Source organism: Oreochromis niloticus, linkage group LG3 (genome assembly GCF_001858045.2).
Source record: "Oreochromis niloticus isolate F11D_XX linkage group LG3, O_niloticus_UMD_NMBU, whole genome shotgun sequence".
Taxonomy (NCBI): domain Eukaryota; kingdom Metazoa; phylum Chordata; class Actinopteri; order Cichliformes; family Cichlidae; genus Oreochromis; species Oreochromis niloticus.
Window position 1 is genome coordinate 45792334 of NC_031967.2, and position 18138 is coordinate 45810471.

Sequence of the window (18138 nt, forward strand, 5' to 3'; positions counted from 1 at the left end):
ATACTGGTGTGAAACTGAAGCTGGAATAAAAAGCGAGGCCCTGAACATCACTATTACTGGTATGCTGAGTAAATATATATAAATATATGTATATGTATGTAAGATTCATTTTAAAGTGTTACCTTGTATGACTGGACTCATAGTAAGCATAGTTTATAATACAGGGCTGGACCATTTTGGTTGTTTCAACACTTTTCACAAAAAAAGAAGTCAGATTTTTTATTATCATAGTCAGATGTAATAATTTAAAATAATATAATAGCTATGAAGTAATTCATAAAATATATTTTCATCACACTTCCCAGCTGGTTCTGTAATCTTGGAAACCCCGACCCACCCTGTGAAGGAGGGAAATGAGGTGACCCTTAATTGTAAAAACAAGGAAACTCAGTCAGAACACATAACTGACTTCTACAAAGATGGCGTCTCTATCGGGACCTCTTATCAAAGCAGCATGACCATCAAAAATGTCTCCAAGTCTGATGAAGGACTCTACAAGTGCAGCATTGATGGAGCAGGAGAATCACCTGAGAGCTGGTTAGCTGTTATAAAACAACATCATCAAGGTGATTTAGATTTTATTTTTTAATATATCCTTGTTTTGTGTCATTTGTCTTTTTTTCTTTTCCACTTTAATGTTTTCATTTTCTTTCCAGCACCTTACAATAAGACTGATCTTTCACATGAAGTCCCTAAAATATCACATGATGAAGTCCCTAAAAAACACATCCTGCTGTGGACTGTTATCTGTGTTTTACTGGTGGATCTGTTGTTGTTGTTGGTGGGCCTGCTTCTTCAAAGCAAATGCAAAGGTACAGAAACACTTTCTATTAGAAATTAGACAGATATAAATAGACTATTCATTCATTTAAATTTGCTAATATGTCAGGTATTATTATCATGGTATTTACCAGATAAGTAAATTGTACTATTAAAAAAATGCAAGGCAATATTATGTTTTGTTTTTGTTGTTTTTTTAAATGTTTTAGCTGCTGACTTGTTGATTATTAGACACCAGGACATTCCCTAACCCCGCTACATTTGCCCTGCTTTGTTTCTTACTGATGGGTTTTTTTCTTAGGTTTTTCAGTATCAGCCTGTTTTTCATCAGTACAAGGTTCAGGCTCATGTGAAGACAACACAGATGAGAAACTGCATCCTTGTTCAGTGAACACAAAATAAACAAAACAAAATAAAATAACGAAATAAAAATAAATTAAAGTCTGGATGCTCAGTCTGAGGTCACAATCATATAAAAACTTAAATTACCCACAGAGTCATTCTCTGTAACATCAGACAAATCGCAAAGTTCCTAATGAGCTGATTTCCTTCCACAGTAACTTTAACATGTACAGAGCATCCTGGAAATATTCACAGTGCTTCTCTTGTGCCACATTTTGTCATGTTACACCCTTATTTCAAAATTTATTAAATTAATTTTCACCTCAAAATTCTACACCCAACACTCCATAGTGACAATGATAATGTTAAAAATAAAAAATAACAGGTTATGTCTGTAGACAGGTCTTGTTTGTAAACCTCAAAGACAAGGTTGTATATAAACACAGATCTACAGAAAACTGATTAAATTAATTTTCACCTCAAAATTTTACACCCAATACTCCATAATGACAAAGAGACAAAGTTTAATAAAAAACAAAAATATAAGCAGGGTTTTTTAAAAGCACAGATCTACAGAAGGGTGCAGAAAAAAAAAAATTATCCAGCAATCTACAGAGACATCTTTGTTGATAATCTGCACCAGAGTGCTCTAGACCAAGTTATTGTCTGACACTCAAACTCCTGATAACGATGCCTTATATAACCATCATATTTTAACCATGATACATACTGTGTCAATGAAATGCATGTTACCTTTTCATAATGCCCCCTTTTTATTTTTAAACATTTTAGTCTTGCAAGAGGAGTACACTCAAGTGTCATATGCCATTGTACAGAAAGGTAAACTCTATGAGTCATTTATATTTTGTGAGGGTTTTAAGAATTAAAGTACATAACTGAAAGCATGTGAGAAAACTCTTTGAAAGTTTTGTATTATGTTGTTAGATGGAGACAATTGAATTGTCATTGTGAGCAACCACAACTACTATGTTGTGTGTGTATACATACTCTATAAATATCTAAATTTATGGAGAAAAAATAGATTTTTAATTTGATATATTTGTTTCCAACACAGAACTGAAAGTGTCTGGAGAACACATCGAGACTGTGATATATTCTTCAGTGAATTGAGGCTCATCCATCCATCCTATCCATGCCGATGTTTTGTCACGTCCCGCGGCGTTCCTGAGGAACGCGAAAGGAGACCTTCAGCGTTCTTATGGTATGCGCCAGGTTATGGCTGAAATCCAGTGGAATGACGCTCCCGCGGTAATAGACGTTCCAGCCCTGTATTCCAGCCCTAAACCTAACCTTATCCCTAGCCCTAAGCATAACCTTATTCCTGACCTTAACCAGGACTTTAATGACATGAAATAGCGTGTTTCTAAGCGATTTGAAGAAAAAGAGGGAACATGTGTAGACTGAGTCCAGACGGTTCTCATATTTCCTCATTTTTCCGAGGTCGTCATTTAGGAACGTGTTGGGTAGCCGAAAACGTAATATGTTGACGATTTGTCACCTAGCGTAAAATGTTACACTGTGGGAGTGAGAACGTGTTGGCTTATCCATTATAGGGTCACGGGGACTGGAGCCTATGACACTGGGAGGTGGGGAACACCCTGGACAGGTTGCCAGTCTGTCGCAGAGTTAACATATAGAGTCAGAAAACCATTTGCACTCACATCGACACCTGTGGGGAATTCAGAAACATCAATTAACCTACTGACTGACTGACTGAGGCCCATACATTTTTTATTTGCTGGACTATTAAACAGTTATTATCCTGTAAATATAGCTTTCTTCTCTATTTGTATTTTTTTTTCTTTCAATTTTTTTCTGTAAAATGGCACATTTACATTATTCTCTATGCATTTTAAAATTCATATTGTCTGGTTTTGTACTTTTTAAACTATCAGCTTTTCTGTTTTTTTTCTGAAATCACTGTAATTTATAAAACTATAATAATAAAGGAAAAATAAGTAAATAAAGAACTATTTTCTTTAGAAGTCAGTGTTTGATCTTGTTGGACAACACTGAAGTCACAGAAAGGTGTTTGGAGTTGACTGAAATGAAATTTGCTGAAGATTAATTCCCGTGGACCATAATCTCAGGAAATACAGAAAGTACAGAGCCAAGGATATTCAAGTTCTAACACAAATAAAGTTGTACTCTCATTTCCTCAGGCTAAAACATTTAGTTCTTCTATCTAAAACTACCATAATGAATGTACGTTTCAGTGGCAAAGAGCAGATTCTGCCTATTATTACACATACAAACATACATTCACCAGATCTGCCACCCACTGTCTCTATATTGGTCTCTGTCTTAGTCACATTGTTGGTGCCAGTTAAACCACCTTGTGTTACCTGCTCGGTCTGTCACCACGTCTGAAGATGCTGTTCAAATAAACACAGATGCTTCGTCTTTTTAAATACATTCACTGTGGTTAGCAACCAACATGACAGCACACTGCTGCTTTATGTTCCCATTAACATATTTAACCACTGACATCTATTAAAAACACACCCTCACTAATGCAGCACTGTGTATTTCTGAAAACCACACGCTCAAATTAAGTTCAACTCAAGTTAACTGAAACATGAACTGACACTAAAACTTTCCATCTCTTTTATGATAGTTCAGTTAAGCATTTATATTTTAACCATTTAGAATGAAAATGAAACTGAAATGGCACAGTGTTCTTCCCCTCCTTCCCCTTCCAGAGATGCAGCACATGAGCTTGTGTGAGTTTCTTTCCTAACTGAACATGACCCGAGTAACACGAATTTCAGATTTACTCAGTGTGATTAATATTGTAGGTGTGTTTCAATTGTGCTTCAGTAACAAACATTGTTATGTTTGTCATGTGATGCTCAGTTAGTAACCTGTTATCAGAATCAGAATCGCGTTTATTGGCCATGTATATGCACACACACATACAAGGAATTTGGTTCCGGTAGATGTTGACTCTCAAGCACAGCAGTGTAAATAAATCTCCACAATGTAAGCAACACAATACACCCACTCACACACACACACACACACACACACGTGTGAATATATACATGTACACATGCGTACACAAACATACACAAAGCTGTGGAAACCAACCATAAATAAATAAGGTGCAGTTGCAGTCTGGCAGTGGGAGCAGTGTGACAGTTCAGCTGTTTAGGAGGGAGATGGCGAGGGGAAAGAAACTGTTCCTATGTCGGGTGGTCCTGGTCTGCAGGCATCTATACCGTCTGCCAGAGGGCAGCAGGTCAAAAAGTCTGTATTCAGGGTGTGAGGGGTCTGTGATGATTTTCCCTGCCCGTTTCCTGGTTCTTGAGAGGTAGAGGTCCTGGATGGAGGGCAGGGGGGCGCCAATGATCTTTTCTGCTGCCCGTATAGTCCGCTGCAGTCTGCACCTGTCCTGTTTAGTGGCTGCTCCATACCAGACTGTGTTGGAGGAGCACAGGACAGACTCAATGACTGCAGTGTAGAACTGGATCAGCAGCTCCTGTGGAAGACTGTACTTCCCCAGTTGTCTCAGGAAGTACATCCTCTGCTGGGTCTTTTTGAGGATGGAGTTGATGTTGATCTCCCACTTCAGGTCCTAGGAGATGGTGGTACCCAGGAACTTGAAGATCTTCACAGTAGACACCGGGCTGCCTGATATGGTGAGGGGGAGCAGAGTTGAGGGATGTCTCCTGAAGTCCACTGTCATCTCTACGGTCTTAAGCGTGTTCAGCTCCAGATTGTGCTGACTGCACCAGAGTACCAGCCGCTCAACTTCCTGCCGGTATGCAGACTCATCACCATCCTGAATGAGGCCAATGACGGTGGTGTCATCTGCAAACTTTAGGAGTTTAACAGCCGAGTTCTTGGAGGTGCAGTCATTAGTGTAGAGGGAGAACAATAGTGGTGAGAGGACACATCCTTGAGGGGCACCAGTACTGAGGGACCGAGTTTCAGAGGTGATCTCCCCCAGCCTCACTTGCTGCTTCCTGTCTGTCAGGAAGCTGGTGATCCACTGACAGGTAGCTGGTGACACGCTGAGCTGGGAGAGTTTGGAGGAGAGAAGTTCAGGCACGATGGTGTTAAAAGCCGAACTAAAGGCTACAAGCAGGATCCTGGCATAAGTTCCTGGGCAGTCAAGGTGTTGCAGGGTGTAATGCAGCCCCATGTTCACTGCATCATCCACCGACCTGTTTGCCCGGTAGGCGAACTGCAGGGGGTCCAACTGGTGGCCTGTAATGTCCTTCAGATGGGCTAACACCAGTCGTTCAAAGGATTTCATGACCACAGATGTCAAGGCGACAGGTCTGTAGTCATTCAGTCCTGTAATGGTGGATTTCTTGGGGACCGGGATGATGGTGGAGCGTTTGAAGCAGGAGGGAACTTCACACAGCTCCAGGGATCTGTTGAAGATGTGGGTAAAGATGGGAGCCAGCTGTTCAGCACAGGTTTTGAGGCAGGAGGGTGAAACACCGTCTGGTCCAGGGGCTTTCCTGGGCTTCTGTTTCTGAAACAGTCGGCTCACATCCTGAGTGCGTATTCTGAGTTTCAGGGAGGAGGAAAGGGGGGTGAGAGGTGTGATGAAGGTGGTTGAGTCAGGATTGGGGAGGGTGATGGTGGTCGTTGAGTCTGGATTGGGGAGGGTGATGGTAGTCGTTGAGTCTGGATTGGGGAGGGTGGTGGTGGTGGTGGTGGTTGTTGAGTCTGGATTGGGGAGGGTGATGGTGGGAGGGGGGAGGTGTGAGAGGTGTGTTGGGGGTCAATGTCTGAAACAATGTCTCTGGGGAGGGGAGGGTGAGGGGTGAGAGTCTGTCCATCTCAAACCTGCAGTAGAAAGTGTTTAACTCATTGGCCAGGTCTTTGTTTGCTTCAACAGGGGGTGGGGGGCGTCTGTAGCTGGTGATTTCCCGCAGGCCCTTACTTCTGGGAGTAGATCCTTTTAGCTGCTTTGATCTCCTTGGTCAGTGTGTCCCTGGCTTGCTTGTACAGGGCCCTGTCACCACTTCTGTAGGCGTCCTCCTTGGCCTTATGAAGATGTTGAAGTTTAGGAGTGAACCATGGTTTATTGTTGTTGTATGTGAAAAAGGTCTTGGTTGGCACACACACATCTTCACAAAAACTGATGTATGATGTCACAGTGTCCGTCAGCTCATCCAGGTTATCAGATGCAGCTTCAAAAACAGTCCAATCAGTGCAGTCAAAACAGTCCTGCAGTTCCTGCTTTGCTGCGTTAGTCCACTTCTTCACAGTTTTGACTACAGGCTTGGCACGTTTGAGTTGTTGCCTATAAACTGGAATAAGATGGACCAGGCAGTGATCAGAATGTCCCAAAGCTGCCCGGGGCACAGAGCGATAGGCATCTTTTAAAGTGGTGTAACAGTGATCCAGTGTGATGTTGTCCCTGGTGGGGCAGTCTATGTGCTGTCTGTATTTAGGAAGTTCGTGGTTTACGTTTGCTCTGTTAGAATCCCCAAGGACAATTGTAAAGGAATCCGGGAATTTCCTTTCCAAGGTGGTAATCTGGTCAGCCAGCTCGCACAGTGCGTTGTTCGTTTTAGCCTGAGGAGGGATGTAAACACCGACCAGCATGAAGGAAGAAAACTCCCGCGGTGAATAAAATGGTTTGCAGTTGATGAAAAAACCTTTCCAGGTTTGGGCTGCAGTATTTCTGTAACACTGTGACATCACTACACCAACCTTCGTTAATGTAGAAGCAGACTCCGCCACCCTTTGTTTTCCCTGAAAGCTCCATTCCGCTGTCCGCCCAGTGAAGTTGAAAGCCCGGCAGATTTAAGACAGCGTCTGGGATTTGCTCACTGAGCCAGGTTTCAGTGAAGCAGAGGGCAGCAGAGCGTGCAAAGTTGTTGTTAGTCCGGTTTAAAAGCAGTAATTCGTCGACTTTGTTTGGAAAAGAGCGGGGATTCGCGAAGTGAATGGAGGGGAGTGCTACGCAGAATCCTCGCCGACGTAGTTTTACTAGCGCACCAGCGCGAGTCCCCTGTCTGCATCTCCTCCGGGAGCCACAGAGAGCCGCTGTGCCTCCGACTAAAATCTCTGAAAAACTTTCCGGGTTTATGAAAAATGGTTGAGAACTATTTTGAGACGACTGCCTGATGTTTAGCAGTTGATCTCTGAAGAAAGTGATGTGGTCTGAGTGACCAAAAGCGCAGAAAATAAACAAAAACAAGAAAAGCGCGAGAGAACGCAGTACCGAGGCTGCCATCCGCGGCGCCATCTTGCATCCAGCTTACTTCAGTGAAGTAAGCTGAGCATTTATGGATATCCAGTTATGTTGTAAACTGGATATCCTCGGGAAAAATACATAATATCGTACTGACTGGACCTTGCAAACTTGTGGTCTCTCAGCTGATTGCACTGCTCAGTACGCCCAACTATGGTGCAAAATCAGGAGGAGTGTCTTACTCTAGCTTTTCAGTCACATGAACCACTGGTTCACCTGAATAACACAATCATTTATGAAATGCTCTACAAATTCTAGCATTATAGCTCATGGATAGATTTTCCCATTTCACTGCAGCTAGCCAGTAATGAGAAAGTACTTACTGATAAAGTCACACAACACAGTATGCCCTTGTTTTTTTGTTTGTTTTTTTATAAAACCCATTGTTGCAGGTACAGTACAAAAATGACTCCCTTAGACTGCTTTTGAGTTTTAGTTTCCTTTTTTTTCACTGCATCACTGGTTTTGTGTTCTTATGTATTCGACAATATTTGTACCTGCCACTTGAAAAATCATTACTCCCCTTATGCTCAAACCCTCTGCTGTAGCAGTAGCTTGATGTTGAAGTACGGCGACCACAATTTGCAAACATCTGCATCTAGATTTAAGTTTGATCATTGGATAATAAGCCATTTCAAAAAATTGTTTCTTTAAATTTTCAAGCCCCAGGTTGTTGACATCTGCAGGAAATGCAGATCATACATTGTAAACTGAAGACAAGACCAAATTCATGTCAGAATACATGAAGTACATATTAAACCATGAATCAACATAGAATATTAAAAAAAAAAAACTAATAAGTTCAGAAACATAGAAACACTGAATCAAATGACCCAGGACCAATGACTATTTATGACTCTGTGTTGCCCCCTAGTGTTCTTACTTTGATACATATATACACTCTCAATGTCCAAAAAACCCCACTTCTTCACTTCCTGCCACCATTGACCCACTTCAGTTTGCATACTGGACTAATCGTTCCACAGACAATGCCATATCTCACCTGGACACTGGCAGAGGGAATTATCTTAGGATGCTGTTCATGGACTACAGTTCAGCATTCAACACAATAATTTTCTCTAAGCTTTTCACCAAGTTGAAGGATCTAGGACTCAGCTCAACTCTGTGTCAGTGGATCCTCATCTTTCTCACAGACAGACCCCAATTAGTCAGGGTGGGAAAACATGTCTCCCCCTCCATCTCACTCAGGACTGGAGTGCCTCAGGGCTGTGTTTTAAGCCCCTTGCTGTACTCACTTTACACTTACAACTGTATAGCCACATCTGATACCACCTCCATTGTCAAGTTTGCTGACGACACTTAGGACCCGTCATGGTCACGTGATCAACACCGTGGTCATAAAGCCCGCCAGCATCTCTTCTTCCTCAGAAGACATAGAGACTTCCATCTGCCACTGAGAGTGCTTAAGAACTTCTACTCCTGCACCATCAAGAGCATCCTGGCAGGAAACATCTGCACCTGTTTTGGGAACAGCAGCAAGCAGGATGTAGACAGAGCATCATTCGCTCTGATCTTCCTGACCTGCTGTCTGTTTTCACCAAGCGGCGCAAGACCAAAGCCAGTAGGATTATGATGGACCTCTCCGATCCAAACAATGGACTCTTCTCACTGTTGATGTCCGCTCCCTTAAGACCAGAACAGAGAGAATGAGGAGGAGTTTCTTCCCCAGGCTATTTGGGCCCTGAAGCAGGTGTAGGACTGGACTCTCATACATCACTGCACCACATGCATTCTGTTTATTTGCACATTCTATTTTTTATCTTTATAATTTACCTTTAACTCTTAGTTTAGTCTTTACTTCCTAGGTAAAATTCTCAAATTATTCTTTACATATGGTAGACCTTTTTTAATTGCAATCATTATTAATATTATTATTATTATTTACTGTAAATTTCAAAATCTAAATTTGAATTTGACTTTGAAAAACAAAACAAACATATTTTAGGTCTATTTTAGTAATAGTATGTTTAGTAGTGTGTTACTCAGGGGAATAACATTTTTTGAGCACTAAAATGTTTTTCTTTCTGGCAAAAGATAAGATGGACAGGCTTCCGCAGCCTCTCACACCTCTAGCTGACAAGCAGCCCCCCAAACATTAAAGCTACATCCACTTGAAGATCCAGCAGTGTAGAGAGTGACAGTGCAGTGGAAGGAGCCAGGCATTGTGGTAGCAGCATGGGTTGGCCCTCTACTCTTCACAGTCATCTAATCCAGAGGTCCCCAACCCCCGGGCCTCGGACCGGTACCGGTCCGTGAGTCGTTTGGTACCGGGCCGCGAGAGTTGAGGCTCAGGTGTGAAATGTATGGTTTTCAGGGTTTTTATCGGTTTTCAGCGTTATTTTGTTATCGTTTTTATCGTTTTTATCGTTAACTCGGTTTTCCTGGGTCTTTTCATGTGTGTTATGAATAAATCTTCTTTTTTTCGGTACCGGTACTGGTTTTATTTTGTTGTATTTATCCGCGACACCTTAAAGGCCGATCCGTGAAAATATTGTCGGGCATAAACCGGTCCATGAGGCAAAAAAGGTTGGGGACCGCTGATCTAATCCACATGTGCTTACCACCACGACCACAAGCACTACAACATCATTTCTTACATCAAATGAAACTCTAAAAGCAGAAATATGCTAAACAACAAACGTTGTAACCAGCCAGTATTCCTACAAATTTTGTGAGAATAATAGGGGACATTTTCAGAAGCATGTTCCCTGACAGTGACATAGCAAAGCAATTTACTGGTGGGGAGAGAAAAGTGGAATACCTCACTAAGTTTGGGATTGCTCCTCATTTCTCCTCAATGAAAGCTAAAGCCAAGAAAGAGTCTGCATATGTACTTCTATTTGATGAAAGTCTCCAAAGGAAAATGAACAAATGTCAGCTTGACATTCACATTCTGGAATGATAAACAGTAAACCTGTGGTACCTGACATCATTTTTCGTCACACTGCAATGTATGAGAAGATTAAAAAGGTGTATTCTGATACAGGCTTCCACAATCTGATGTAGCTGTGGATGGTCCAAATGAGAATTTGGAAGACATTCTCAAAAGCCCAGCATAAAATTAATGAACAAACAAAAAAAGTAAAATTTCAGAAGTTGTTGTTTACATATAATGCATGATGCCTTCAGATCAGGGTGTGCATCCACAGACTGGGAGCTGTGAAATGCTCAGTCAAGCCTTTATAGCTTTTTAAGGATGTTCCAGCTTATAGGGAAGACGAGACAGAAGTCACTGGTTCCACATCTTCTCTTTTTGATTTTTGTAATCATCAATTGCCGGAAAATATGGAGGTGGCTGAGTGCGCCATTCAGATTTTACCCAATCTGAAAATGTACATGACAGCTGCAAAAACTAAAACTGTAACAGAGCCAATTACAAAGTTTTTAAAATGGCTTCAGAAGATTCTGAAAGATGAACTCCTCCCAGGAACGGTCAACTTCTTTGTAATGGCAGCCAGGGAAATCACGCTATTTTTAAAGTTACACCAGACTGACAAATCCACGCTGCCATTTATGTGCAGTGATCTCAAAAATATGCTGAGTTTAATGGAGAAGTCTATCAAGACCAATGTCGTGAAGACATCTAAAGCAAGACATGCAGAAAGCACAGAAGAACATTTGCTGCAAACATATATCTATATCAATATTTTATGGAAAGGCCGATTTTGTCATTATTATAGTCACACAGTGCATGGTGTAGGCCCATAGTTCTTGTGGTGAAGGAAGATGGCTCTATACAATTCTGTGTTGAGCACTGCAAGGTGAACAAATTGTCACAACTTGATGCTATTCCCACACACCAGGTGGACAAGTTCCGAGACCAATCAGGCACTACTTGTTTTTTCACAACACTGGATTTAACCAAGGGGTACTGGGAGATTTCCTTGTCTGCAAGTCCAAGGTAAAGTCCAAGTCAAAAAACATCCAAGCAAAAGACATGCTTCTCTACTCTCTATTGCTTGTACCAATTTGTCACACTTCCGTTTGACTTGTTTAGAGAGTGCCTCATGGACTGGGTGCTGTGTCCATTGCATATTTGGATGTTGTCATCATCCACAGTGACACCTGAGCAGAGCCCTTGGAATTTCTCTAACTTCTCAGTTCTTTCTTCCTGATGTTGCTATCACTTGATATTGCTACATCTATAACTATGACCGTCTAGCTCTGGTTGTTGCAAATTTGTCATCTGCACATTCTTGATGTGAATCTTACAAAGCAGCCATCAAGAAGATGGTACATTTTGGTGAAAAGGGGATTTTCAAACAGCAACAACAGTCATGTAGTCTGATACATTTAAATGCTAAACTGAAACTAGAGAGGCAAAAGTGTGCTAAGAAATATCCCCCACACCATTGCACCACCACTGCCAACTCTAAGCCAGGATCGATTTTTCCTTCTAAGTTTATGCCAAATTTTGAATCAAATCAAATCATATCAAGACTCAGACATTTTTCCAGATTTAAATTCTTCTAGACATTTTGGTGAGCCTGTCCAAACTTTAATCTGCAGTTTCGAAATTCAGACCATCCATGTAAATTTAAGGTCACCTTCTGTTTGATCTTCAGCAAGTCACCTTACTGAAGTGACTGACATCAGAGGGCAGAGTGGAACTGCGTTTAAATGTTCACATAAAAAATAAAGTAGGGTGAATTACTGGACATTTTTTATCTCAAGTTTATTCATTTTATATCAGGTTAAATTGACTATGAAAGCTGTTGTTTCCTACCAGCCCAAGTATCTTTGTTTTGAAGTGCTGTAGCTGCAATTTGATGAATAAATTAATACTTTTTCTTCCCCCAAACAGTCACTGCTGCGAATAGCTTGAGCCAGGATCACATCTTTTTTGTCATAGCAGTTATGTGTCTTAGAGATACTTCTTGGTACAATTTGAATCATCAACATCAGAAAAAAATAAACAGGAACAGGAAGTACCAACCTACATTTTTTTCTGTCGTATTTCAGTCTGATGCTCTCGCAGTCAGCAGCAAGACATCATGGAGATTACAACTCTCAGCATTCAACTTTGTAAGTATTGATTCCACCAATCAAGCATACAGTTGTCACATACGTTTGATGCACAGAATTTCATTTGTCTCTTCAGTTTTGGTCTTTGTGTTCATACAAGCTGGCTGCACCTTTGCTGGTGAGTTAGAAGAAATATATACAGTATATTGTTACTAATATAAACAGGAATGTTTAGATTGCTAACAATCCTGTAATACTGAGAATAATTTAAAATGACAACATGTTGTGAAGTGAATTTAAAACAAACTTCCTTCGAAAGTGTTTGAGGCTCTGAAAATTATAATGATTTGAATTTATTTCAACAGATCCAGATCCTGCCAGTATAAACCTTCACTGGTTGACAATATAGCAAATTTAGCACTTTTTTGTTTTGTAATAGTTATTGATTTTGAAAAAAATGTTTATTTTCTTGTATTAAGATGAGATAATTTATTTGATTGCCTTCTTTCTTCACATATTTGTCTCAGGTGCAGTTTTTCCTCGCATTGTTCCAAACAGACTTCAGTTCTTTGAATATGAGTCTGTCTCTGTACATTGCAAGGTAGATAACAACATCACTGAATGGAGCGTGAAGTGGAAATCCCATAAAATAGCGAATGCTTCCCACACATCAACATCACCCTGCACAATTTATCCCAGTTTTGAAAGTCACAGTGGAGAATACTGGTGTGAAACTGAAGATGGAATAAAAAGTGAGGCCCTGAACATCACTATTACTGGTATGTTGAGTAAATACATATATATATATATATATGTATATATATATATATATATCCATAGTAAGCATACTTTATAATAACACAAAAAAACAGAAGTCACATTTTTTATTAGCATAGTGAGATGTAATAATTAAAAATAATAATTATGAAGTAATTCATAAAATATTTTTTCATCACACTTCTCAGCTGGTTCTGTAATCTTGGAAACCCCGACCCACCCTGTGAAGGAGGGAAATGAGGTGAACCTTAACTGTAAAAACAAGGAAACTCAGTCAGAACACATAACTGACTTCTACAAAGATGGCGTCTCTCTCGGGACCTGGAATCAAAGCAGCATGAACATCAAAAATGTCTCCAAGTCTGATGAAGGACTCTACAAGTGCAGCATATCTGGAGCAGGAGAATCACCAGAGAGCTGGTTAACTGTTATAAAACAACATCATCCAGGTGATTTAGATTTTTTTTAAAATATATCCCTATTTTGTGTCATTTGTCTTTTTTCTTTTCAGCTTTACTTTAACATTTGCATGTTCTTTCCAGCACCTTACAATGAGACTGATCTTTCACAAGAAGTCCCTAAAATTTCACATGATGAATTCCCTAAAAACCACATTCTGCTTTGGATTGTCATCTGTGCTTTATTGGTGGCTCTGTTGTTGGTGGTAATAGTCCTGGTTCTACATAGGAAGCACAAAGGTACAGAAAAGTTGTCTCCCAGAAACAGATTGTAAATTAATTTCATTTTGCTGTTACAGTAGCACAGGGGTGGGAAACTCCAGGCCTCGAGGGCCGGTGTCCTGCAGGGTTTAGATATAACCTTGGGTCAACACACCTGAATCAAACGATTAGTTCATTACCAGCCTCTGGAGAACTTCAAGACATGTTGAGGAGGTAATTTAGCCATTTGAATCAGCTGTGCTGGATCACACACAAGCACACATCTAAAACCTTCAGGACACCAGCTCTCGAGGCCTGGAGCTCCCTGGCGCTGCAGTAGCAGAAAAGCAAATATTTTGACTCACTCTACTAGATCAAAACAACCTTAACAGGTTGTTTTCTTCAAATGTATTAGCTGTCAATTTTGATTATTATATATCATTACATAAATATTCACTTATCCTCTTTACTACACTAAAAAGTCATGTATTTCAAACATGCAGTTAGAAATGATGAGATTTCAATATAATAATCATATACTATACTAACTATTGTAACCATGATTTGCATTGTGTGCATAGCATGAATGTTAAGGTATTGTTTTGTGCCAAATATGAGTCCTCCACACATTTTTTTTTCCCTTTACATTTCAGTGCGACAAGACACCACTGACCTACATCAAGCGAAATATGCTGTGGGCAGAAAAGAAAGGAAGCAGAAAAGTAAATATTTTATTTAGTCTTTTATATTTTTATAAGGACGTTAAACAATTAAAACAGTATGTAAATTAGCATTTTAGTCTTCAGGTTTTATCTTAATGTTTTTTTGTTAGATGGAGACAATTCAGATCATCCAGATGATGTCCTGTATGTCACTATTAAAAATCACTGGAAGAAAAAAGGTAAACACACACACATACACACACACATACCCGATGTCCCGGGACTAGCGATTTTTCCAGTCGGGCTACCAAAATCTATCTCAGCCCTGCCCGTCGGGCTATCATAGGAAGGAAAAATATATGTCAATGCTTTTGCATTCTTTCGGAAATGTAGCTGGGTAATTATGTCATTGGCATCGGTGAGCCACTGTCAATATGTGACATATTGAAATCGCGTTTGAATTTGCGCTTGTTTTTTGCTTTCACTTTGCGATTGCGCGAACTTATCACTTATCGTCTTATCACTCATTAGCTTACTATTGAAATGTGACAAGTGAAATCTCCCACAGCAAGCTTAAACATGTGAGAGGTTGATTGCGCAGAGAATCGCTGAGTGTTATGTGAGTGCGTGTGTAAAAGCCGCAGGATATATATTTTAGTTCTGCTGAGCCAAATAAGACAAGTCAGGGTGAAGAAGTGACAGCCAAAGAAAAGTCTACCACAAAACGGAAAAGCTATGACAAATCAGACTATGAGGCAAAAAGAAAGTGCAGCTTTGTGGTTTCATGGACAAAAGAATTTCTGTGGCTGGAATATGACGAGCTAAATAACCAGGGGTGCACATAAGTGGTCCGCAGGTGCGCATTCGCTGTCAAAATAAAAAATGCGCACAAGATAAGAAGTTGCAACGAGCGTTTGCGTACATAAGATTTTCGGTAGGAGGAAAGACATTTGTTTAGAACTCTTAAAGATGTCGAAGAAGCTCCTTTAAGCAATTACTTTGGTGTTCCTCCACCTCCAAAGAAATGTCAGAAGGAGTCCGAACCACAAAAGAAGCGCGTATTCTCGGAAAAGTGGTTGCAGGAGGTGAGCTGGCTTCAAACAAATGATGAACGCACAGAGATGTGGTGCAGAATGTGCCGTGAAAATCCCGCTCTAGCGGACAAAAACAGTGCCTTTTATATGGACGCAAACGCGCGTTGCAACTTCTTATCTGGTGCGCGTCTTTTATTTTGACAGCGAATGCTCACCTGCGGACCACTTATGTGCACCCCTGTAAATAACATAATGTTCTGCCGGGTGTGTTGTTGGTTTTCCCTCGATTTTTGAGTCGACAAGCGCCTTTGTTACTGGGACCAGTAATTTTAAGAAAGACCCCCAGTAGAACCCATGAGAAATGCAAGCTTTAACATTATTGCTCAGTCGGCAATATCTTTCCCAGAACAAACACCAATTGCAAAGAACATACTAAGAATAAACCTGAAAAATCTGTTTAGAACAGCGTACCATGTTGCAAAGAGTGAACTGCCATTGGCAAAATTTAGCAGTCTTTGCAAACTTCAAAAAGCAAATGGCCTCGATCTTGGTTCCACTTATCTCTTATCCGTGACATCAGTGGAAATTTCAAATTCAGGATTTGACACAGACTGATACATGTTCTACACAGTTCTTACAAGTTCATAGAAATTTCTGTTCAATTAGATCCAAGTATTTGAGTTGATGATTGTAATTTTTATACAATGTTGTAATTTGTGTTTCAACAATTTTTTGATTAATGTTTTGTCTCCGTTACAATATTATACTTTAATGTATAATACTGTAACGGAAACAAAAGAGGAAAGAAAACAATCCAAAAATTGCTCTCTTTTTTATCCGGGCTACTTAAATTTATTTTGGGCTACCAAAAACTGAAGAGTCCCTGCCCGAAGGGCTAACAGGGATTTTGAAATTTTGCGAGCCCTGAATAGATATATATATATATATATATATATATATATATATATATATATATATATATATATATATGTAAAAAAGAAAAATTAAAAAAGAAGTTCCCAGTAAGTTTAGTGTGCTCTGTTCATCTGACCAAATCAAGTTTCTGGGATTTCTTTGTTTGGACGCTCTAACATGCATCAAGAAAAAAAAGGTGTTTCTTGACATATTAACAGATACCTTTGTTTCCAACACAGAAACAAAACTGTCCAGAGCAGACATGAATCCATGCTGTCAAGAGGGAACTGTCATCTATTCTTCAGTCAAGTGAGCCTCATACATAGTGTAGTTGTTGGACTCCTATTAAACCATTGCATGAGGTTGGTTAACATCATGCCCTGAAATCACAGGATAGTGCTTAGAGTAATTTGCTAAAAGCAAAGGAGAAAATGAAAAATAGAAAAATAAAAGACAAAATGATGATTGTTATTGTTGTTTCAAGCTTTATAGAAAAATGAAATGAAATACAATTAGCCTCAAAACTTATCTCATAAAGATAACACTTTCCTAAATGGCACATTAAGGGTTTTTTTTTTAATGTATTTATGAAATTGATATTATGTTCCTATGTACTTTTTAAGAATGACAGCTTTTCTGTATCTCTTTCTTCAGTCATTGTAATGTTTAAAATCAACAATAATAAGGGAAAAAATAACAAGAAAGAAAGAAATTACTGTTTTTGTTTTGTTTTGATAGCAGTAATTATAGTCTGAGGTTTTATTGAATACTGAAGTCACAGGGTGGTGCTGGGAGTGGACCGAAATGAACTGACAATTTATTCCTATTGAACCCTCAAAGACCAAAATTTCAGTAAGTACAAAATGCACAGAAACCACTTGGAGAACCAAAGATATTTTAGTTCCAGTAAATAGTGTTTTATTATCATTTCCTCAAGTTCAAACAATGTCTTCTTTCAAAAAAGATCTCTTATCAATCTATGTTTCAGTGGTAAAGAATACCTTCTGTCTATTGTTACACACACATACAGACTTTATACCTTTGAAAATGCTTTTTTCCCTTGCATATCTCCAAAGGTTGATTCTGTTCATCTGGACATAGCGTTTTGTGGGAGAAACGTTTCGTCACTCAACCAAATGACTTCTTCAGTCTCAGCTGACTGCAGGTTTCCCCAAATCTTATAAATGGTACATTTACATAATGACTGAAACTAGCACCACTGAAGGAACAATGGGCTGGGAGGTCAGTTCCTTGATCATTAATATGAAAATTCTCATGACCATTGATCAACAACCACAGATCAAAGGCCATTGATCAAAGCCCACTGATCATTGATCAAAGCCCACTGGTCAATGAACACTGATCAATGGCCATGAGAACCATTCACAGAGAGTTGGGGAATGGCTGCAATCACAGCATTGTAAGATGGCGAAAGATGTACCCTTAGGCCCCCTCCTCGACATCCAGAACACCTTGGATTTTGTTGAGAAGGTGAGAGATGTCATTATGGAGGCAGATGAAACCATGGTCTCGTACGATGTTATATTTCTCTTCACTTGGATCCCAGTCACAGAAGCGTTGGAGGTAGTTCGTACGAGATTACAGGATGACTCCAACTTCAGCGACAGGACCACTCTCAGCATCGACCAAGTGCGTTTGCTTTTGGAACTGTGTCTTCATTCCAGCTACTTCACATACAAGGGTCAGTTCTACAGGCAGAAACATGGGTGTGCCGTGGGTTC

General features: G+C 39.9%; 1 protein-coding gene and 1 long non-coding RNA gene across 2 annotated transcripts; both read left to right on the plus strand.

Moving 5' to 3' along the window:
* The first annotated feature begins 3 nt into the window (after positions 1–3).
* LOC109199624 (uncharacterized) lies at positions 4–806 on the plus strand. The gene is made up of 3 exons (XR_002059942.1): positions 4–59; positions 306–566; positions 657–806. It is a non-coding gene; the product is annotated as an uncharacterized LOC109199624 (long non-coding RNA).
* Positions 807–12313: 11507 nt separating this feature from the next.
* LOC106096562 (low affinity immunoglobulin gamma Fc region receptor II-a-like) lies at positions 12314–16730 on the plus strand. The gene is made up of 8 exons (XM_019354905.2): positions 12314–12409; positions 12486–12527; positions 12877–13128; positions 13315–13575; positions 13669–13824; positions 14439–14507; positions 14618–14686; positions 16636–16730. Exons 1-8 carry the CDS (start codon positions 12379–12381, stop codon positions 16707–16709), a joined length of 954 nt encoding a protein of 317 aa, XP_019210450.1. The 5' UTR covers positions 12314–12378; the 3' UTR covers positions 16710–16730.
* The last annotated feature ends 1408 nt before the right edge of the window (positions 16731–18138 follow it).